Source organism: Mirounga angustirostris, unplaced genomic scaffold (genome assembly GCF_029215605.1).
Source record: "Mirounga angustirostris isolate CCGP_5_RB_7025 unplaced genomic scaffold, mMirAng1.0.hap1 SCAF_17, whole genome shotgun sequence".
NCBI classification, from domain to species: Eukaryota; Metazoa; Chordata; class Mammalia; order Carnivora; family Phocidae; genus Mirounga; species Mirounga angustirostris.
Window position 1 is genome coordinate 47,918,103 of NW_026991725.1, and position 21,270 is coordinate 47,939,372.

At 50.9% G+C, this 21,270-nt stretch overlaps 1 protein-coding gene, 1 long non-coding RNA gene and 4 other non-coding genes across 11 annotated transcripts in view; 1 reads left to right on the forward strand and 5 right to left on the reverse strand.

Moving 5' to 3' along the window:
- Positions 1-3,887: 3,887 nt before the first annotated feature.
- AURKB (aurora kinase B) lies at positions 3,888-9,683 on the reverse strand. 6 transcript variants are annotated; one of them, XM_045889905.2, is made up of 9 exons: positions 9,588-9,683; positions 9,192-9,287; positions 7,289-7,391; positions 7,112-7,166; positions 6,672-6,863; positions 6,219-6,357; positions 5,960-6,108; positions 5,005-5,179; positions 3,888-4,881 (listed from the first exon to the last, which is right to left on the reverse strand). In XM_045889905.2, the coding sequence occupies exons 2-9, from the start codon at positions 9,237-9,239 to the stop codon at positions 4,708-4,710; spliced, it is 1,035 nt and encodes a 344-aa protein (XP_045745861.1). In that variant the 5' UTR covers positions 9,240-9,287; positions 9,588-9,683; the 3' UTR covers positions 3,888-4,707. The 6 variants fall into 6 exon arrangements, with proteins under 6 accessions (XP_045745861.1, XP_045745863.1, XP_054367046.1 ...); XM_045889907.2 differs by having other exon boundaries at positions 9,192-9,264; positions 9,588-9,672; XM_054511071.2 differs by having other exon boundaries at positions 7,289-7,456; positions 9,192-9,264; positions 9,588-9,669.
- A 5,836-nt stretch (positions 9,684-15,519) lies between these two features.
- The window catches only part of LOC135363012 (uncharacterized), a 6,069-nt gene continuing 318 nt past the window's right edge, over positions 15,520-21,270 (reverse strand). Inside the window, exons 1-3 of the long non-coding RNA XR_010408681.1 lie at positions 18,900-21,270; positions 16,809-18,071; positions 15,520-16,148 (exon numbers count right to left, since the gene is read on the reverse strand). The exon at positions 18,900-21,270 is cut by the window's right edge and continues 318 nt beyond it. This is a non-coding gene — a long non-coding RNA (uncharacterized LOC135363012). The remainder of the gene's footprint in view (positions 16,149-16,808; positions 18,072-18,899) is intronic.
- On the reverse strand, positions 17,391-17,462 carry TRNAW-CCA (transfer RNA tryptophan (anticodon CCA)). The gene has a single exon. It is a non-coding gene; the product is annotated as a tRNA-Trp (tRNA).
- TRNAG-UCC (transfer RNA glycine (anticodon UCC)) lies at positions 17,990-18,061 on the forward strand. The gene has a single exon. It is a non-coding gene; the product is annotated as a tRNA-Gly (tRNA).
- On the reverse strand, positions 18,845-18,916 carry TRNAD-GUC (transfer RNA aspartic acid (anticodon GUC)). Its single transcript has one exon. It is a non-coding gene; the product is annotated as a tRNA-Asp (tRNA).
- Positions 19,403-19,474, reverse strand: TRNAP-CGG (transfer RNA proline (anticodon CGG)). The gene has a single exon. It is a non-coding gene; the product is annotated as a tRNA-Pro (tRNA).

A 21,270-nucleotide genomic window follows, 5' to 3' on the forward strand; every position in this document is an offset into this window, starting at 1 on the left:
GCAGAGTGGCAGGCAGAGAGAGAGGGAGAAGCAGGCTCCCCGCTGAGCAGGGAGTCCGATGCGGGGCTTGATCCCAGGACCCGTGGGATCATGACCCGAGCCGAAGGCAGACGCTTAACCGACTGAGCCACCCAGGTGCCCCATCACCAATGCTTTTTATTTTTATTTTTTATTTTTTTAAGATTTTATTTTTATTTTTATTTATTTATTTTTTAAAGATTTACTTATTTGAGAGAGCGAGAATGAGAGAGAGAGAGAGAGTACATGAGAGTGGGGAGGGCCAGAGGGAGAAGCAGACTCCCCACCCAACAGGGAGCCCGATGTGTGGGACTCGATCCCGGGACTCCAGGATCATGACCTGAGCCGAAGGCAGTCGCTTAACCAACTGAGCCACCCAGGCGCCCCAAGATCTTATTTTTAAGTAAACTCTACACCCAACCTGGGGCTTGAACATACAACCCCGAGATCAAGAGTTGCACGCTCCACCCACTGAGCCAGCCAGGCGTCCCTCCTTCTCGCGTTTTTGATAACGGCCATTCTAACAGGTGTGAGGTGATCTCATTGTGGTTTTGGTTTGCATTTCCCTGATGATTAGTGCAGCTGAGCATCTTTTCATGTGCTTGGTGGCCATTTGTATGTCTTATTTGGAAAAATATCTGTTCAGATTTTCTCCCCATTTTATTTTTTTATTTTTTTTATTTTTATTTTTTTTTTAAAGATTTCATTTATTTATTCATGAGAGGCAGAGAGAGAGAGAGAGGCAGAGGGAGAAGCAGGCTCCCCGCGGAGCAGGGAGCCCGATGTGGGACTCAATCCCAGGACCCCGGGACCATGACCTGAGCCGAAGGCAGACGCTTAACCATCTGAGCCACCCAGGCACCCTCTCCCCATTTTAAATCATTTTTTTGTTTTTTGCTCTTGAGTTAAATAGTTTGGATATCCATATCAGATATATGACTTGCAAATATTTTCTCCCATTCAGTAAGTTGCCTTTTCATTTTGTGGATGTTTTCCTGTGCTTTCCTTCTAATGGAGACTAACTTTTTTTTTTTTTTTAGATTTTATTTATTTATTTGAGAGAGAGAGTGAGCCCGAGTGGGGGGGCAGGAAGCAAAGAGAGAGGGAGAAGGAGAAGTAGGCTCCCCGCCGAGCATGGAGCCCCATGTGGGACTCAATCCCAGTACCCCAGGATCATAACCTGAACCAAAGGCAGACACTTAACCAACTGAGCCACCCAGGTGCCTGAGACTACATTTTTATATATATATATATTCTATTATTCTTATGTCAATCCCCATACATTACATCATTAGTTTTAGATGAAGTGTTCCATGATTCATTGTTTGTGCATAACACCCAGTGCTCCGTGCAGAACGTGCCCTCCTCAATACCCACCACCAGGCTAACCCATCCTCCCACCCCCTTCCCTCTAGAACCCTCAGTTTGTTTCTCAGAGTCCATCGTCTCTCATGGTTCGTCTCCCCCTCCAATCTCCCCCCCTTCATTCTTCCCCTCCTGCTATCTTCTTCTTCTTTTTTTCTTAACATATAAGGTATTATTTGTTTCAGAGGTACAGATCTGAGATTCAACAGTCTTGCACAATTCACAGCGCTTACCAGAGCACATACCCTCCCCAGTGTCTATCACCCAGTCACCCCATCCCTCCCACCCCACCCCCTGAGACTACATTTTTTAATGCTATTTATACCATGCACATTACTGCACTTGAGAACAGACTATGTTATAGGCAAGATAGGATTGTTATTTCCATCTTAAAGGGCTCATAAAGATTAAACCACTTGGCCAAGGTCACATGGCTAATGAACAGTGGAGAAAGGACTAGAACTCAGGGGTGCCAGCCAGAAGCTAAAGCTCGTTCCTCCGCAGAGCCCCCCCCCCACCAATCAGGCCACAATGAGGGGAGCAGACCACCTCTCGCGTCTTACCAGTGCCCACACCACCCACAGACATGCAGACAGGCTTTCAAGAGCAAAATATCGGCCAACCTATCAGGAGGACACAACCAGACCCCCGAGGAAGAAGAGAAGTGGCTTTTCGTTTCTTTTTCCTATCATCGTCTGTTCAGTGGGAAGGTAAGGTGATCATCAAGCTCCCAAAGTGAACAAACATTCCAGGTCAGCTGGACTCAGTGTAATGATATCTTTACTTAAAAAAAAATGTCACCCAGGGGCGCCTGGGTGGCTCAGTCGTTAAGGGTCTGCCTTTGGCTCAGGTCATGATCCCAGGGTCCTGGAATCGAGCCCCGCATTGGGCTCCCCGCTCAGCGGGAAGCCTGCTTCTCACTCTCCCACTCCCCCTGCTTGTGTTCCCTCTCCTGCTGTCAAATAAATAAATAAATTCTTAAAAAAAAAAAATGTCAACCAGGCCAGCCTTCCCCCTACTCCCCAGGACACAAGCCCTTCTGTTCTCTGTAGGATTTGTCAAGTGAGATGTTTGTTGTGTGGGTTGTGGGGTGGAATGTAGGATTTATGTGGGATACGGAATTATGTCATATCGTCACATTATCTAGCGGCTCTTGCTAGAATATGTGGAATTTTCATGAGCAAAGAGATGATGCCTCTTAGAAAAGTCTCTGAGGGGTCAAGCACAGGTCACTGACCAAAGATCATGATACAGATGGCTGATTCTTCCCATGACTCAAAGGAGGCTGCAGGTGCCATTCTAGACAGAGGGAAGAGCAAGTGCAAAGGGCCGGAGGTAGAAACAAATTTGGCAACGTTCAAGGAACAGCAAGGAGGCCAGTGCTTTAGTGATGGAAGGGGTTAGAGCAGCTGGGAGCTGAGCTCCAAGTAGGGAGGAACAGAATCTCTTCAGGCAGGGATTTTTAACTCAGATGGATGCCTGGGTCTCAGCCTAGGCAGATTAAATCTGAATTTCTCAGGCTGATAGTCCAAGAGTTCTATTTTCTCCATAAGCCCTTCATGTGATTATGATGTGCAGCCAGGGTTGAAAACGGGTAGAGGACCTTGCCATAGAATGAGTTTGGATTTTATTCCAAGAACTCTAACTTTCCATGTGGAGGACGGGCCAGGAATAGGAGCAGGGAGAACAGTTAAGAGGCTGGTGGCTTGAATCAGGGTGAGAGCAGTGCAGTTCGTGAGTAAGGGAGGTGGGGCTGAGACCCTGTGGATTTCATTGGCCGAAGGAAGGAAGGGGTTGGCAGAGAAAAGGGAGAGAAACCAGGGTTAAAAAAAAATCTTATAACATCATTCAATTGTTTTACCCCATGGGTAAAAGAGTCTTTTTACCCCATCTGGAAAAGAGTCTTTACAGATGTAATTAAGGAACTTAAGATAAGATCATCCTGGATTATCTGGGTGGGCCCTAAATGAAATGACTAGAGTTCTTATAAATCACAGAAGATACAGAGAAGAGGGGAAGAGCATGAAGAAGCAGAGCTGGGAGTAGGGAAGCCTCACGCCCAGAAATGCCTGGAGCCAGCCGAAGCTGGAAGAGCGGAGGAAGGATGCCCTCCCGACCCTTGATGGGGGTGGGGCACTGTGGCCAATCTGATTTTGGACCAGTCGATTTTCTGTTCTAAACCACCTCCTTAGTGGTAGTTTGTTACGGCAGCTCTAGGAATGGCTGGTGGCGCATCAGTTAACTAAGATCAAATAAAAATAAGAACTTTTTTTTTTTTTAAAGATTTTATTTATTTATTTGACAGAGAGTGAGCACGAGTAGGGGGAGCAGGCAGAGGGAGAGGGAGAAACAGGCTCCTTGCTGAGCGGGGAGCCCGATGCGGGGCTCGATCCCAGGACTCTGGGATCATGACCTGAGTTGAAGGCAGACGCTTAACGACTGAGCCACCCAGGCGTCCCCCAAAATAAGAACATTTATAAAAAAAAAACCAAAACAGAACTGCATGAAGTCTAAAAAAGAAAATTTATTCCCATACCTCACAATGATTAAAAGAGTAAGTAACCAATAGACGAAGAGAAAGCCTTTGATGAAAGTCAACATCTAGTCAGGACACCAAAAACCAAACCCTTTCTTAATCTGGTAAGGCACCTTTTTTTCCCTGGACCACAGAGTAACGGTAAAAACTGCAATTCCTGTTCCAGGTCTGTGATCCATAAGCACGTAAAATAAATGTGTGTGCTGTCCGAAAGTAATCAATACACCATCCTAGCACAGCATTAAGGAATATGGACTTTAAAACTGGGCTCTCCCCACTTACTAGCTGTGTGACTTTTGGTGGACTCTGCAACCTCTCTGTGTCCTGTGCTAGATCCTGAGCAGAGCAGTAAAACAAAGACAGCTTCTAGGGGAAGGCCATGTTCAGTTGCTCCTAGGTTGGCAGAGGCTGAACCAGAAGGAAAGACTAGAGGTGCAGCTGGGGTTCAGCAGCAGCCGAGGGGAGCGGAGGCTCCAGCAGCCAGAGCAGGGGAAGAAACAAAGGGAGAAAGAGAAAGGGGTGGGGGGAGCAGGAAGCAGAACGAGGGCAAGGGTGGGTGTGGCCAGGGAGAGCTGAGCAGGGGCAATCCTCACCCACCAGCCCCCCCACCCCTCAGCAGTCTCCACCTGTATGTAAAGCATCTAAACTCATCCGTATAAAAAGCTTCAGCCTTTATTAAATAAAAAGGAGGTAGAAGACAAGTAAAGGAACAGGCCAGGTACCCCTCCTTCCAATCCCACATATACGGGCATACAAACAGGCACGACCGAATAAATGACAGGGACGAGTCAGGGGACAGACTGAAGGGCGGAGGGAGGCAGCACCCTCCGGGAGTAGGCCCGGACCCAAGGGTGCGCAGAGACCTGGGCCAGGGGCAGCCGTTCTGAGGGGTTGTGCTTGAGCAGCTTGGAGATGAGGTCCTGGGCTCCCGTGGGCACAGAGGCGGGGAACTTCAGGTCCACCTGCAGAAGTCGAGGAAGGACAAGGGCCCCCTTAGTTTTATCCTCGACCACCCCCATTCCATCTGGAGAATTCCACAGGGCCCGCCGGGCCTCTGCAGCCAGGCACCATGCCCGCCCTCCCACCTTGACGATGCGCCGATACGTCTCATTGTGGGAAGCGCTCTCGAAGGGCGGGTTTCCCACCAGCAGCTCATAGCAGAGGACTCCGATGCACCACAGATCCACCTTCTCGTTGTGTGTGCGCCCTTCAATCATTTCTGGGGGCAGGTAGTCCAAGGTACCACACATCGTCTTCCTCCTGGGTGGGATGGCGGGGGGAAGGGCAGGGATCCCAGGTAAAGACCACCTGTGTTTTCCCTGCTGCCCGACAGGGAGCCGAGCGACCCCAGGATGAGCCAGGGGAGTATTTCAACCAGGCTCTGACAGGGCCCTTTGGGGCAGGAGTAGGGTAAAGATAGAGCCCAAAGAAAGCCCCAGGGGTAGAATCACACACTGCCCCAGCCTTTCCACCCGGAGGGATGTATCTTAAAATAATCAGATCTAAGGGCAATGCTCATCTTAGAATTAACGGGAAAACTGGGGCCCTCTCAAAAGTCCATCTGGCAGGTCCTGCTGAAATGGATCAGGTTGGGGCGCCTGGGTGGCTCAGTCGGTTGAGCATCTGCCTTCGGCTCCGGTCATGATCTCAGGGTCCTGGGTCGAGTCCCATATCGGGCTCCCTGCTCAGCGGGGAGTCTGCTTCTCCCTCTCCCTCTGCCCTTCCCGCCTGCTCATCTCTCTCTCACCCTCTCTCAAATAAATAAAATCTTGAAAAAAAATGGATCAGGTTCTATCTATCTACAATACTATGAAGCCATTATAAATGAGGTGGGAGTATTCTCAGCGACGCGATGAGTGGGTCCCAGTATATTCGGTAGGAAATCTGGGCAACAGAATTGGGGGTCTCTGTAAAGAGATTGCCGTGTCTATAGGCACTTGAGGACAAACTCACACGTGTCCGGGGACCAAGATCTGGAGTCCTGTTACCCTGAACGTGCCCGCCATTCACACCCAGGCCCGGTCCCCTGGCCCAGCGTACCTCAGGGAGGGGGCATGGACAGACCAGCCAAAGTCAGCGATCTTCAGCTCTCCCTGGAGCCCCAAGAGCAGATTCTCCGGCTTTATGTCCCTGTGAATCACCTTCTTCCCATGGCAATACATTAGAGCATCTGCCAGTTCTTCCATGATCTGGGAGGGCCAATGACAGGAGGTCAGGCAAGGCTGGATGTCCAACTCCAAGCGGTGGACCCCCAGCCTCGGGCCCCTGCTGGTGCCCCAAAGAGCCCACCCGCCCAGACCGTGGCTGTTCGCTGCTCGTCAAAAGTGCGGCTCTTCTGCAGTTCCTTGTAGAGCTCCCCGCGGGGGGCGTACTCCAGAATCAAGTAGATCCTTCGCCGGTCATAGAAATAGTTGTAAAGGCGCAGGATGTTGGGATGCCTGGAGGGGACAGGGGAGGACTCAGGGTGCACCCCGGCCGAAGGAAATGGGAAAGATGACAGTGCCAGGTGGGGCAAAGTGGGGTCACATTTGGACCAGGCCAGGGACAGCGGGGCTGGCAGTGGTGAAAGGGAACTGGGGGCGGCCCTCTGGATTCAAGGCTCTGGCCGGGGGAGTTCAGTGGGGCTTTGATCGGGGCTGGGAGCTCAGTGGGCCAAGGGACCACTGCAGGGCAGTCTGGATGGGGCAGGGGGTGAAAGAGGAGCCGGGGGAGGAGCAGAGGGGCTGGGGTGGGTGGAGGGCAGGACTCATACTGCAGATGGGCCTGGATTTCGATCTCCCTGCGCAGTTGGTGCTCCACGCCCTCCTTTTCTATCTGAGACTTGAAGAGGACCTTGAGAGCTACAATGAAATGGCTTTTCTTCTCCCGAGCCAAGTACACGTTTCCAAACTTGCCTTTGCCCAGAGGACGCCCGATCTCAAAGTCGTCGATGGTGAAGGAGCGCCTGATGAGAGGTGGGGGGAAGGCAGGCGAGCGCCAGCCTGTGGGTCACCCGAGGCGCCACGTTCTCCCCTCTCCCCCAGCCCCGCCGGCCCTCAGCCCTGCTTCTCTCCCAAGGGAGGTGAGGACGAGTTGAGGACGGATCAGGCTTTCTTGCCTGCATCCCTGCTCCTGCCCTGCGTGGCCGCCTCCCCCATGTCCTCCGTGTTTGCTCCCCCCCGCCTCTTGCCACCCCAAGGTTTGGGTACTCACGTTGAGAAGTTGGGCGTCCCACTGCTGTGCTCCACCACCTTCTGGCCAGGGGCAGCTAAGGAAACAACAGGGGAGTTCAGCAACCTCCCCCAACTTTGACATTTTCATCCCGGCACCCTCCCCATAGACCCTAGACCCTAGGCCCCTCAGCTCAATCCCTTCCCGTGTCCCAGTTACCTGTGGGCTGGCCATTGGAGCGGCTCATGAGGACAAGCGCAGACGGGGTGGCAGGGTCCTTCCGGAGGACTCTCTGGGGCAGGGTGTTCAGGCCAGGCTGAGTCTGAGAAGGAGCAGCAGTGGGGAGCTCTGAGGGTGCCTTTGTCCCGGGGAGCGGGTTGGAACGTGCTAAAAGCAGCATTTCAATACTTGCTGTCAGCCCACCCAGCCAGCCAGCCACCCACCCCCTGTTCAAAGAGGAACACCGAGACCATTTTGCTACTCTGCCCAAGGCTCCGCTCCTTGCTCCGTATTAAAATGGGTTCTTCGGGCGCCTGGGTGGCTCAGTCGGTTAAGCGACTGCCTTCGGCTCAGGTCATGATCCTGGAGTCCCGGGATCGAGTCCCGCATCGGGCTCCCTGCTCGGCGGGGAGGCTGCTTCTCCCTCTGACCCTCCTCCCTCTCATGCTCTCTGTCTCAAATAAATAAATAAAATCTTAAAAAAAAAAAATAAAATGGGTTCTTCATAAGCGACCTAGGTTGGCCTAAGATAAGGAGCAAAGGACTCACCCCAACACTGAACATTTCACCTCCTTGGCCATGGCCCACATCACATGTTCAGGCACGTAACTGTCTAACCTCTATGGTACCGTCCACAACCCCACACTCATTCACCCTGCCCTCCCCCCACCCCAGTGGGGAGTAGAGAGCCAGGTTAAAAAAGGAAAAAAACAAAAACAAACCGCCCACAATTCAAGGAGTTTTAGCAGAAACATTCTCACAGCCCCCTAAAAACTCAGTCTAGGGGCACCTGGCTGGCTCAGTCAGTAGAACACGCAACTCTTGATCTCAGGGCTGTAAGTTCGAGCCCCGTGTTGGGCGCAGAGATTACTTAAAAATAAAATCTTCAAAAAAAATAATTTAAAAAATTAGAAAAAAATTAAAAACTCAGTCTATTAAGGTTTAGATAAGGTCCCGGAGGTCTTGAATGTTGCAACAAATTCCAGTGTTCACCCCTTTGCAACAAGAGGCTTTGGAGACACTGAGGGCTACTCTGATGGCCCCGGACCATTTCTCTCTTGCAGCTTCTCAGAGCAATATACACAACTTCCTTTCAGGAGTGACCACAATGGTTTCTCTTTCAGCCTCTGTTCTTGCCAGCCTCACTAAGTGCTCCGTGAGGGCGGGAGCTGGTAGACAAGGGGACAGATGGACACTTCAGGATACCCAAGCCCCACCAACAGGGAGCAATGCCTGTGAGAGCCCCTTCCTTCTTCTTAGCCTAGAGAAGAAAGCCTCATGCCCTAAAAACCCATTCCCAAGCAGTGATGTCAGTACAGAATTTATAAGCAAGCAGGTTGGACAAAATAAGAGTCCAGAAATAGACCCACATAGAGGTGGGCATTTTATATAATAAAGGTGGCATTTCAAATTAGAGAGTAGACTGACCACTGAAAGATCTTAGGACAACTGGAAAATAAATCTATTTAGATCTTGATCTCACACCAGTCACTAAAACAAATTCCAAATTCCAAATTTAACATGTCCTGAATCTTTTAAACCTATAAAAACCCTGTTCAGAGTCTCTCTCTACTTCCTGTCTAGCCTATTTGTTCAGGACAAGGGTTGGGAATCATGGCCCGAAGGGCAAAAAACCTGCCTGCTCAGTCCCAGGTATCATTTGTATACGTGACAAAAAGGCTCAACCCTGGAGGGGTCCTCATAGGCTGATCAGATTCAACTCGGCGGCACCTGATAGGATGTGTTTGCAAATGCCCAGACCCGGTTCCGCCAGCAAATTCTTGGGACCCATTCGCTGGAGCAAAGCGGGGCAGACTCGGAGGGTCGCCCTCCGCACGACCTCAAATGCCCGGGCAGGAACTCTCCATGCGGGTGGGGGGAGGGGACGTGGGAAAGCCCTTACCGTCTGCCGGCCGTAGGGCCAGGGGTAGGCGTTCTCCTTCTGGGCCATCCTTAGAGGGAAAGGGGGAGGAGAGCTGGGCACACAAGGGAAACAGGGCTGTAAGAAGCAGGAAAAAAAGAGGGAGCGAGAGAGGAGGGCGTCGGACCGATCGAGCCGGAAGCGCGGCTCTGGGGCTGCTGAAAGGGGGCTGATCAAGTCGCTGGCTCATCGGGGCGCACCCGGGCGCTCGTCTCGCCGCCCCCGCCCTGCTCCTGCACACCCCCCTTTCAGGACCCTCCCTCTACCCTTGAGCTCCCGGTAGCCCGGCGGGTGCGCGCGGGCCGCCCAACGGACCCCCGGCCTGCCTGATCACCTGCCCTCTCCCAGCGCAAGACCCGCGAAAGGAAGCCAACTCACCTGGGGCCCGTGGCACAGCCACCCTCCGGGCCGCGGGCAAACGACTGAACCTGCCGGGCCGGGCCCCCGCTGAGGCCCTTTCAAATCTCCCGCCCTGGCCCCATTGGCTGAGCGCGCCGTCCACGCCCAGCCCTCATTGGCTGGGCTCCCCGTGACGTAGCCCGTGGGACCCAATGCAGGAGGCGGGATGCCAGACACCGCCCACTGGAGGTTCGGGCTTGGGAAAGTTTCGGGCATCCCCGAGGGCAATGTTCTCACATCTTCTTTCGTTAATTTACAATTGCCGTCTATCTGGAATTTATCCTTCTGTGTGTATGCCCCAGGGTTTTATTCTCGACAGATGGGGAGTTCATGACGCCAGCACCGTTGGTTGCACAAACCACCTAGTTCCCAGCGGAACTGAAATGCTACCCTTACCCAAAGCAATCCACAGATTCCACGCAGTCGCTATCAAAATTCCAATGACAGTTTTTACAGAAATAGAAAAAGACAATAGCAAGTTTGTACGGAGTTACAACAGGACGCAAATAGCCAAAGCAAGCTTGAGAAAGAACAAAGCCACGGGTATCACCAACAGCCCCCCCACACCCCCACCCCCGGTTTCAAACCACATTACAAAGCTGTAGTAATTAAAACAGCCCGGTGTTGACATAAAAAGTGCCACATCGGGGTGCCTGGGTGGCTCAGTCGTTAGGCGTCTGCCTTCGGCTCAGGTTACGGTCCCGGGGTCCTGGGGTCCTGGGGTCGAGCCCCGCATCGGGCTCCCTGCTCCGCGGGAAGCCTGCTTCTCCCTCTCCCACGCCCCCTGCTTGTGTTCCCTCTCTCACTATGTCTCTCTCTGTCAAATAAATAAATTAAATCTTAAAAAAAAAACAAAACTGCCACATAGATCAATGGAGCTGAATAGAGAGCCCAGAAATAAATCCACACATATATGGTCAATCAATTGATGGAAAAGGAGCCAAAAACACACAAGGGGGAGAGGGTAGTCTCTTCAAAAAATGGTGCTAGGAGAATTGGACAGCCACACCTGCAAAAGAATGAATCTGGACCACTATCTTACACTATACACAAAAATTAACTCAAAATGGATTAAAGACTTGAACGTAAGACCTGAAACCATAAAACTCCTAGAAGAAAACACCGGCTGTAGATTCCTTGACATAGGTCTTCACAATATTTTTAAAAACCTGACACCAAAAGCAAAAGCAAGACCAAAAATAAACAAGTGGGGCTACATCAAACTAAAAACTTTAAAAAATTTTTTTTATTTATTCATTTGAGGCAGAGAGATACAGAGAGAGAGAGAGAGAGCATAAGCAGGGGAAGAGGCAGAGGGAGAAGTAGGCTCCCCGCTGAGCCAAAAGCACGGCGGAGGGTGGGGGTCGACCTGGGGCTCAGCATGGGGCCCGGTCCCAGGATCCTGGGATCATGACCTGAGCTGAAGACAGACCCATCTGAGCCACCCAGGCACCCCCAAACTAAAAGCTTCTACACAGCAAAGAAAACCATCAACAAAATGAAAAGGCAACCTAGTGAATGGGAGAAAATATTTGCAAATCATATACCTGATAAGGGGCTAATATCCAAAATATCTAATGAACTCATACAACTTAATGGCAAAAAACAAACAATGTGATTTAAAAATGGGCTGAAGATTGGAATAGACAGTTCCCAAAGAAGACCTACAGATGGCCAACATGTATATGAAAGATGCTTACCATCATTAATCATCAGGGAAATGCAAATCAAAACCAGAATGAGATTTAGCCTCACATCTGTTAGAATGGTTGTCACCCAAATGACAAGAAATAACAAGTTTGGGTCAGGAGGTAGAAAAGGGAGCCCTCATACAGCGGGGGAGCCTGCTTCTCCTTCTTTTTTTTTTTTTTTTTAAGATTTTATTTATTTATTTGACAGAGAGAGACACAGCGAGAGGGGGAACACAAGCAGGGGGAGTGGGAGAGGGAGAAGCAGGCTCCCTGCAGCCCGATGCGGGACTCGATCCCAGGACCCTGGGATCATGACCTGAGCTGAAGGCAGTTGCTTAACCAACTGAGCCACCCAGGCGCCCCCTGTTTCTCCTTCTGACCCTCTCCCCTCTCATGCTGTTTCTCGCTCGCTCTCTAATAAATAAGTAAATGAAGTCTTTTTAAAAAAAAAAAAAACTTAAAGAGAGAACTACCATAGGATCCAGCAATTTCACTTCAGAGTATTTATCCAAAGGAAAGGAAAGCAAGATTCAAAAAGATATCTGCATCCCCATGTTCACTGCAGCATTATTTACAATAGCCAGGATATAGAAACATCCAAGTGTCTACAGATGGATGAAAGGATAAAGAAAATGAGGTGTGTATGTGTGTGTGTGTGTATATACTGGAATATTATATTATTCTGCTATGAAAAAGAATGAATCTTGTCATTTGTGACAACATAGATGGACCAGGAGGGTATTATGCTAAGTGAAGTAAGTCAGACAGAGAAAGACAAATACTGTATGATTTTTCTTATATGTGGAATCTAAAAACAACAAAGAAAAGCTCATGGATACAGAGAACAGATTAGGGGTTGCCAGAGGTGGTAGGGGTTGGGATGGGAGAAATGTGTGAAAGGGGGTCAAAATGTTAAAAAAAACCACACACACACAAGAAAAAAATGCAACATTATAGCAATAGCCAACTGATACAGATGTAAATGTTAGTTGATTACAATTATATTGTTGAAAAATGTAAGCTGAAACGTGTGTGGCATTATTTCTTCTAATATATTAGCAGGGGGAAAAAATGGAGGGAGAAAACTACTCTTGGGGCACCTGAGTGGCCCAGTCAGTTGAGCGTATGACTCTTGACTTCCGCTAGGGTCAGGATCTTCAGTGGGATCAAGACTGGCATTGGGCTCTGCACTCAGTGGGGAGTCTGCTTGGGATTCTCTCTCTCCCTCTGCCCCTCCCCCGCTCATTCTCTCTCTCTCTCTCAAATAAATAAATAAAGTCTTTAAAAAAAAACAACAAACAAGGGGAGGGGGGTGGGGGGATGGGTTAGCCCGGTGATGGGTATTAAGGAGGGCACGTACTGCATGAAGCACTGGGTATTTTACAAAAACAATGGATCATGGATCACTACATCAAAAGCTAATGATGTATGGTGACTAACATAACATCATAAAATAAAATTAAATTAAAAAAAACTACTCTTGATATATTGTCATAGTAGATACTTGGATCTCCATATTTCTGGACTCTTTATTCTATTCCATTGTCTGCGTGTGTTTATTTTTGCGTCATTACTATTTTATTCTTTAAAGTCTTGCACTCACATCTGTAGCAGGAATTTTCCACCAGTGGACCTTTCTCTGCAGATCTCCCGACGGTGGCTGCATTGTTTGGACTGACCCTAACTCTTCTCCTTCCTGCCACACTCCCTTCTTCTCTGCTCTTTCCAAACACACATGTCATAATTGGGTTAATAAATATATCTGGGGGCCTTCTATGGAATAAGTAGTGGGTATTTGTAAGTATTGCCTGCCTAGCACCCTTCCTCTTTCTTCAAACAACACCCTAACGTTGCTTTAGGGAACCACCTGCACTGTCCCCCGTTCTGGGTAGTCAGTTTCCATTGTAGTCTGTTTCTGTTTCTGCAGCACCTAGAATTTTCTGGGTCTGAGAGGGAAGCTAATCCCATCTCAGGTCCAGGATTGGATGCTGACTGATCGACACCAGTCAACACTTTTTATTACGGGATCGTGGTCATGGTTCAGGGATTAGCATGTGACCCAAGTGACCCCATGAATGGTGAATGGGAATTTTAGGATTCTTGTCCAGAATGCTGGGCAGAAACTCCTTTTCTCCCCAAAGCCCACCTTGCTGCTGCTGGTGGTGCTCCGGAAGGGAGCAGCCTGAGAACGAGGCTAGCTTTGTAGAAGGTCTGGGAAGAACCCAAGACCTTGATGGTGTTGTTCAGCCTCTCAACGCCTATTTCGCACTTTCCTTATAGGGACCGGTAGGTCTCTTCCTTAATGCATTGACTCAAGAGTTTAGTTATTCGCTGTCAAAAGCATACTAACTGACACACATCTACAGATCTAGAGGGTTCTTAGCCATAGAGTGTGAGTGAATGATGCGAAACTGCTGAGAGTCAATCACTTGATCTACAAAAATACCATTTTCATATGATTCAGCCAAATGTAAATCCAAGAAGTCCTTAGGGGTTTCTCCATCACTTCGTAATGCCTTTGGCTGCAAGTTACAGAAAACTCAGTCAGCAGTGGCATGAACAATAGGGATCTGTTTTCTCTTAGCAAGAAGTCACCAGGTAGGCCGCTGTTTTGTTAGAGATGTGGATTGGCCTTGCTGTGATTCTCTTGACATGTCCCTTAGGATTGCAAGATGGCCACAAACGGTCTCTGCCCCCTTTATCAGGATGAGCAGAAACCTTTCTAGAAGTACCCAATAGATTTCTCATCAGCCAAAAATGTGTCCCATGACTACTGCAAAGGAGACTGGCAAAGTGTCTTAGGGTCAGCCTAACTCCGCTTCCCAAGATCAGGGAGCCCATCACAACTGCAGCGCCTTCATCAACGTACTTGGCATGGAGAGACCAGCTGATGAAAAGCTTTGTAAAAATTCTATCACCTGCCGAGTACTTTATTCCTCATGACCTAGTGAAGGGAGATTTTTCTGGAATCTGTCAGGGGACACAGTGCATGGGTGGGATATGCCCTGATAGATCCAATACAGTGTCCCTGTCCCCCACAGTCTTTAAATTCCCACTTGCCCATTATGCCAGAAGATATTTGGCCTTTCAAGAATATTTGATGGGCTAGCATAGGATCGGGATTTGCATTATTCATAAACAACAAAACAAAACAAAAGCTATCTGTTCTATTGGCTATGCAACCATCAGCTGCCTGTTGAAGTTCATGAACAAAATCTCTGTTGTTTACCCCAGTGACTCTCGAGGTATCATGAGGCGGGAATTGTCATTGTTCTTGCTACGGCTGAATTTTCCCAAGACTAGGAAGGGTTAGAATTGCATTGTGATCTGAAGGGCAGGGCAGGATGGTTAGGATATTATAATGTTCGGGAGGAACAGATGTTAGTCCCTTTAATTTCTGATCATGGGATATCCCCCAAAGAAGACATTTCAAGACATGAATTCTCATTATCAGCCAGTAAGCCTCTTTCAGAAATGAGGAGGGTCTGGAAGGGGCTGGTTGGGGGGCAGGGAGGCCTGGCCAATACCCCCAAGGATTGGGGTTGGGGAGAGTGGGAAGTGGCTGCCCAGTGGTTACAGGGTTTTCAGAGTGATGAAAATGTTCTGGAATCAGATCGTGCGATTGATGCACAACTGTGTCAATATACTACAGACCCCTGCATTGTATACATTAAAATGGTTAATGGTAAATTGTATGTTAAGTGTATCTTACCACAAAAATATGATGAAATATTTCAAATATCAAGGATAATTTTTAAAAGCACTTGTGTAACTACTATTCAATTATTTAAATCTTAACAAACTTGGCCCTATTTGCTTCTGATTTTTTTTTTCTTTTTTAGTGAAATAAAAGGCATACAGGTGAAGCTCCAGGGTAAAATTTTAAGAATTAAGTCTATGTGTATAGTTTCTGTACCATTTTCTATTGTCTTTTTAAAAAAAATTCCTCTTGGAGGTAATCAGAGCTGCTAATTCTCTCCTCCACATCATTTAGCTTCCTTTTTCATGCTTTAATTAATTAATTTTATTATTTTTAAAAGATTTTATTTATTTATTTGATAGAGAGAGAGCACAAGCAGGGGGAGCGAGAAGCAGGCTCCCCATGAGCAGGGAGCCCGATGCGGGACTCAGTCCCAGGACCCTGGGATCATGACCTGAGCCAAAGGCAGACGCTTCATCGCTTCATCGCTTCATCGACTGAGCCACCCAGGCGCCCCTTGTTTATTTTAAAGATTTTATTTTTAAGTGATCTCTACACCCAAGGTGGGGCTGGAACTCACAAACCCGAGATCAAAAGTCACATGCTCCAGTGACTGAGCCAGGCGTCCCTCTTTTCTGTGCTTTTAACATTTCTTGTCCCTCTGTTCTGTGTCTTGGGTAAATTCCTGAGTTCTCTTTTTAAAATAGCGAACTTTCTCTCTCCTGTTGTACCCAGTTTAGAATGTAAGACAGACTTCTTTGTTTACATCTGTCATTCATGTGTAAGATTTCTAATTGGTCGATTGCATATCCATATGCTTTTATTGAATTTTTGTCTTTTTGTCTCATGATTTGATTTTGTTACTTATCTTTTCATGTATCATAATCATACTTACATAAAATTCTTTGTCAGATCATTCCATAGACTTCTTTTCCTTTATGTTCCCATGACTGTCTCTGTTCCAATTATGCTCTCACCATGAAATTTCTTCATCTGTTTTGGGATTTGGGTTTGTAACTTCATCTTGGCTGTTTCTGCCAAAAAATCCAGGCTTTTTCCGAAGACCAGGTTTTCTGGATGGACCCTAAATTGGTGTATGAAGGAGCTCAGCTTCAGTGATGGGGAGCGTGGCAAAGGGGGAGTGCATGTCTGGAAGACAGAGGCAAGACTCAGATTTAGCGGCTTGTTACTGTGTGAAAGTATAGGCCAGGTATGGACAGATCTTTCCATTTTTTTTTTAGAGAAGCTAGAAATCTAGATTTACATGTGAAATTGACTGAGCTGTAAATGTCAGCAAATAATTAGTCACCAAACATGTCTGTAGACTGGATTGGGTCTACAGACTAGAAATATCCCATCCGTAATACCAGGGCTCTTCCAGACCATAAACTGCACTTTGCAAGCATCCTTCTCTCCCCGGGGCCACCAAGCTTACCTGGTCACCCCTCAGGTGGGCTTCTAGGGAACACCAGGCAGCAGAAAGCTCTTGCACTTGGGTGTTACAGGTGCACGTCTGAGCCTACCCCTTGCGATCTGTATTACTTGGCAATCGGTTCAATCTTTCTGAGTATCAGCTCTAAAATGAGCATAGTTCTACAACCTTAAGGGCTGCTGTCAGGATTAATTGAAATAAGGTCGCCAAAGCACTCAGCACGGGGCCTGGCACACAGCAAGCCCCCCATGTTAGCTATCACCCGGACTAACACATCACCTGGTTCCAGTGGATGAGAGAAGGATCTTCTTTATGGATTAATGCCAGCTAATAAATGTCGAATGCAAGACAGAATTAGAAGAAAAAAGAAAAATCACCATTTTGGATCTCCTAAAAGGTGCTCTGCTTAGGGTGGGGCTGTGATGGGGGGCTGGGCTGCCTGCCGTCCCCATCACATGCCTTCCGCCGAGTCAGGTGGCCGGAGCTCCTGGGCTGGAAGCAGCAAAAATGCACGCGGCTCCAGGCTTCTAGTGACATTTGAGAAGTCTGGAGAACATTTGTATTTAATTAATTCATCAGTTGCTACGTATAATAATGATCAATTCTTGCTCCACCCTTTCCAATAAACAATCTTTATTGCTCCAAATACATTTTCTGAACAAGAACTCGGAGCTGCTCGTGAACGATTTGCGCTAGGATACCTAAAATATCTATGAGATTAAAGGCGTCACTATTGGTTGATCTGACAGAAACATTAAAGATGCAATAGAAATTCCTAAATTTGAAAAACAAATTCCTAAACTTGTATTTTAGGAGAAAATTCATACACTTTGGGAAAAGCGGAACGACAGGGGCACTGAGGTTTGTATTTTTCTAATATAAAGAAACGAATTTTTTTTTTCCCTCTTTGCCCGAAAAATACCAACGCAGATCTGGACATCGAAAATTACAACCTTTCGTGACCCCGACGTGATTTGAACACGCAACCTTCTGATCTGGAGTCAGACGCGCTACCGTTGCGCCACGAGGCCTTCCCGAGTCCGCGGCCGCCGGGATCCCGTGAACAGAGCTACCGTCAGCGACGAGGGGCGGAGCTAAATCCTCAGGCCCCTCCCCCGAGGTTCCGCCCGCGTCACTTTCAGAGCTGCGCGCGGACAGGTGGGAATGGACCCTCCCTCTGTGGGCAAAATGTGCTTAAGGGCCCTTGGCGTAAAGCCCAACTCTTCAACCTTGGGACACACGGAGCTCGCTCAACAGAGGAGCAACTGGTGTGCTTGGGACTTATTTCTGGGGGTGACAAAGCCATCGCGGTGTCGCCGCAGTCCTGATCCCTCCGCCCCCCGACCCCGACCAATAGATGCTTCCCCGGCTCTGCCAGTGACTCAGCGCCCTCACTTCGGTCCTCTGAACCCCGCTTTCTCCTGTGCCGGCTGCGCGCGGTCAAGCGCAGTCTCTCGCGGGGCGACCGGGGTCACCTCGTTCACGGACTCGCGTCATTCGGGCCACGTGCCTGCGCATGTATTGAAGTCCCAGCGTCGGAACCCCGCGTCCCAAGCCGGCGTTGGTGGTATAGTGGTGAGCATAGCTGCCTTCCAAGCAGTTGACCCGGGTTCGATTCCCGGCCAACGCAGTGGTTCTCGCTTTTTTAAAAAAAAAAACCAATCAACTTTTCACTCGCTCCGGGATCGCCCCTCCGCCGGGACCCCGTTGCCGATGCACGACCAGCAGCGAGAGCGAGGGCTGCACGACCAGCAGCGAGAGCGAGGGCTGCACGACCAGCAGCGAGAGCGAGGGCTGCACGACCAGCAGCGAGAGCGAGGGCTGCACGACCAGCAGCGAGAGCGAGGGCTGCACGACCAGCAGCGAGAGCGAGGGCTGCACGACCAGCAGCGAGAGCGAGGGCTGCACGACCAGCAGCGAGAGCGAGGGCTGCACGACCAGCAGCGAGAGCGAGGGCTGCACGACCAGCAGCGAGAGCGAGGGCTGCACGACCAGCAGCGAGAGCGAGGGCTGCACGACCAGCAGCGAGAGCGAGGGCTGCACGACCACCGGAGCCCACGAGCGCGCGTCCCGTCGCGGAGAGAGCGCTGCGCCGGCTTCGAGCGGTCCTGTCCGGCTGTGCGCCTGTCATCGCCGGCAAACGCGTCTCATCAGCACATTCGTTGAACGGAGGGGACAAATGGCTCATCCCGCCGCACATTTAAATGCAAGTTGCGTGCATTTTTGCTGCTTCCGAACTCGAACCTTCGGAATGTGAGCCCGAGAGTCAGGACCAACTACCACCCTTCGCCTTCTCCCTTCCCTTTCTTCCTTCTTTTTAAGGAAAACCTCCGTCCCGCGCCCGGGGCCGGGTACTTCGCTGTGAGTCGGATTTATCACAGGATGATAGAAAAAAGCAAAAGGCACAGCGCTTCTCCCCGTCGGGGAATCGAACCCCGGTCTCCCGCGTGACAGGCGGGGATACTCACCACTATACTAACGAGGAAGGAGCTGGAAGAACCGCTCTCCCGCTCGGGGATGTGGCATCTCAGCCGCGCTCGCCGGGGCTTCCGTCCCGCCGACCGCGGGAAAGGGCCCCCCGGAGACCCGCGCACGCTCTGGACCGCCGCTGAGCGACCCGGAGGCGCGGCGAAACCCGGCTGCGATAGTCCCGCCCCGTTCCACCCCAGTCCCCCACCGCTCCAGCCGGCCGGCGGGGCCCGGCGCAGAGCGCTCGGGAGCGGGGCGGGAACGGGAGGGGCGGGCCCCGCGTCCGCACGCGCCTGCGCTCTCCCGGCCGGCTCCCCGGCCGGGCTGCGCGCCGCGAGCTCCCTCCGGCCACCGGGCTGTGCGCTCGGAACAAAAGAGCCGCCAGCGCCCCAGCTCCAGGCTCCCGGCCAGCTGCACGGGCTTCGCAGGGCGGCCCGCGCGGCGCCGCGCCGTTCCTTCCACCGGCGCCTGGGGCGCTCGGGTCTCCGCCAAAACCGAAGCCGGGCTCGTCCGGGATTTGAACCCGGGACCTCTCGCACCCGAAGCGAGAATCATACCCCTAGACCAACGAGCCGACGTGAGAGCGCGCTCGCGGACGCCTTTAGAGGTCGAACTAGGCCTCCTGCGGCCCTAGGGCCACGGCTCCGCGGCGGAACCCGTCTGGCGCGCGCGCGGGGACCACCGGCCCCAACGCCGCGCACTCCCGAGCCGGGTCTGGGAACCTCCGCTCCCGCCCGCGAGCTCCGGCTCCTCCCAGGAAATAACGTCGGGGAAGTAGGAGGGAGTGGTCTCGGCCTCCTCCGCCCCGCGCGCAGCCCTCCGGGACTACCCCGAGCACCCGGGTTCCCACTCCCTGTGGTCACTGTCTCGGGGCCACTGCATAACCTGGGGTCCCGACTCCTCCCGCCTGCGCCCGCCGTCCTCGGACCCAGTCCTCTGGCGCAGAGCTTTGAAGATAGGCGGTGGAGTTGCATGGTTGGGGACAATGAATGAGTCCTGAGGTTCCTGGGTGAACACCTGCCCCTCTGTCTGTCCCCGCACCTGTCCATCCTCCTGGAGCGACGAGCACGTCCAGTACCCAGGCAAGGGAGTAACTCCCGGGGCCAAGAGGACCCCCGGAGGAGGAGTCATTGAGATGAATGGGGGCGGGGCGGAGTAGGGGCAGACTTTCCAACCTGCGTGATTGGGGCGAGGTGCCAGGTCTGGCGGCCAGGGACCGTCTGATGCTTAACACCCCTACCAGCACTGGTTCCAGGACCTCCGGCCTGTACGATCAGGTTACCCCTCCCCTCCCGTCTACCCTCCGCTCTCCACTTACCTCCTAGGATGGCCGGGAAGGAGACCCTCCTCCCTGCCGCCTAAGACCCCCAAAAGGTAAGGGGCTCCGAGGCAAACGCCCGCATGCGTGTGGTCTGAGGCCAGGCCACCGGAGTTTCCCGGGCTCGGTGAGCCTCTAAGCTCTTAATACACTCACCACGCTCTCACTTTGGGGCTGCCCAGAGTCCTGGCAGGACCTGGTGGAGTCAGCGGCCCCGCCACCCGTTCTGCCTTCCCGCTGCTCAGTGCCTGCCCTGGGGAGTTCTCCCAGCAGGGTCTGACCAGCCACGGCCTTCGACCTTCCGGTAGCATCTCTGGGCTGAACCATTTTGTCCCACCTCCCACTCGGGCGATTTGTGGAGCCCGGTCCTTCCTAATACCCAAACCACAGATGCTTTGGTGGGGAGACTTCAGTGAAGGGTTCAACACGTTGCCTTTTCTTTCCCAGGTGTCCTTGGCCAGACAGTGGGGGAGGACAGTAGAGAGCAGCCCATCATCCTTTCCTGTCTGTGTCCCAAGCCTTTTCAGGGGGCTGAAGGGCTCAGGGCTGGTCTTCTGGCGTCTCCCTCCTCCTTACTCTTTTGCAACTTCTGTCCTCCTCTTGGGCCCCAGCTTTCCCCCCAAGTCTCTAGTTACCAACCACTCTCTTACCTGGGCTCAGGCACCTAATCTGCACAGAGGTGGAGCCCTACCTGCCTCACAGAACAGGATGAAAGCTGTCCTCCTTTTCCCTAGAGAGACGCATGAGATGTCAGAGTTCAGAGATACCCTGAAGCGCCATCCACTGGCCCCACTTTTAGAATCCAAGAACAAAGGTGTAAACTGATCACTATTTAAGTTTGGTGTATTTTACATTTCAACAAGAGTCAAAGCTTTACACGGCAAGATTGAGTTCTAAGGTATAACTTTGGGTAGTCCCAGTTGTTTGAAAGAGATTGGGTGGGAAAGAGTGAAAAAAATATTCTTGGGGAATTTGAGTTGGTGGCACCCCTTGCTTCCAGCCCTTCCCTAAAGTAGAACCCAGGCATCGTCCTGAATTTCTCCCTCTTTTTC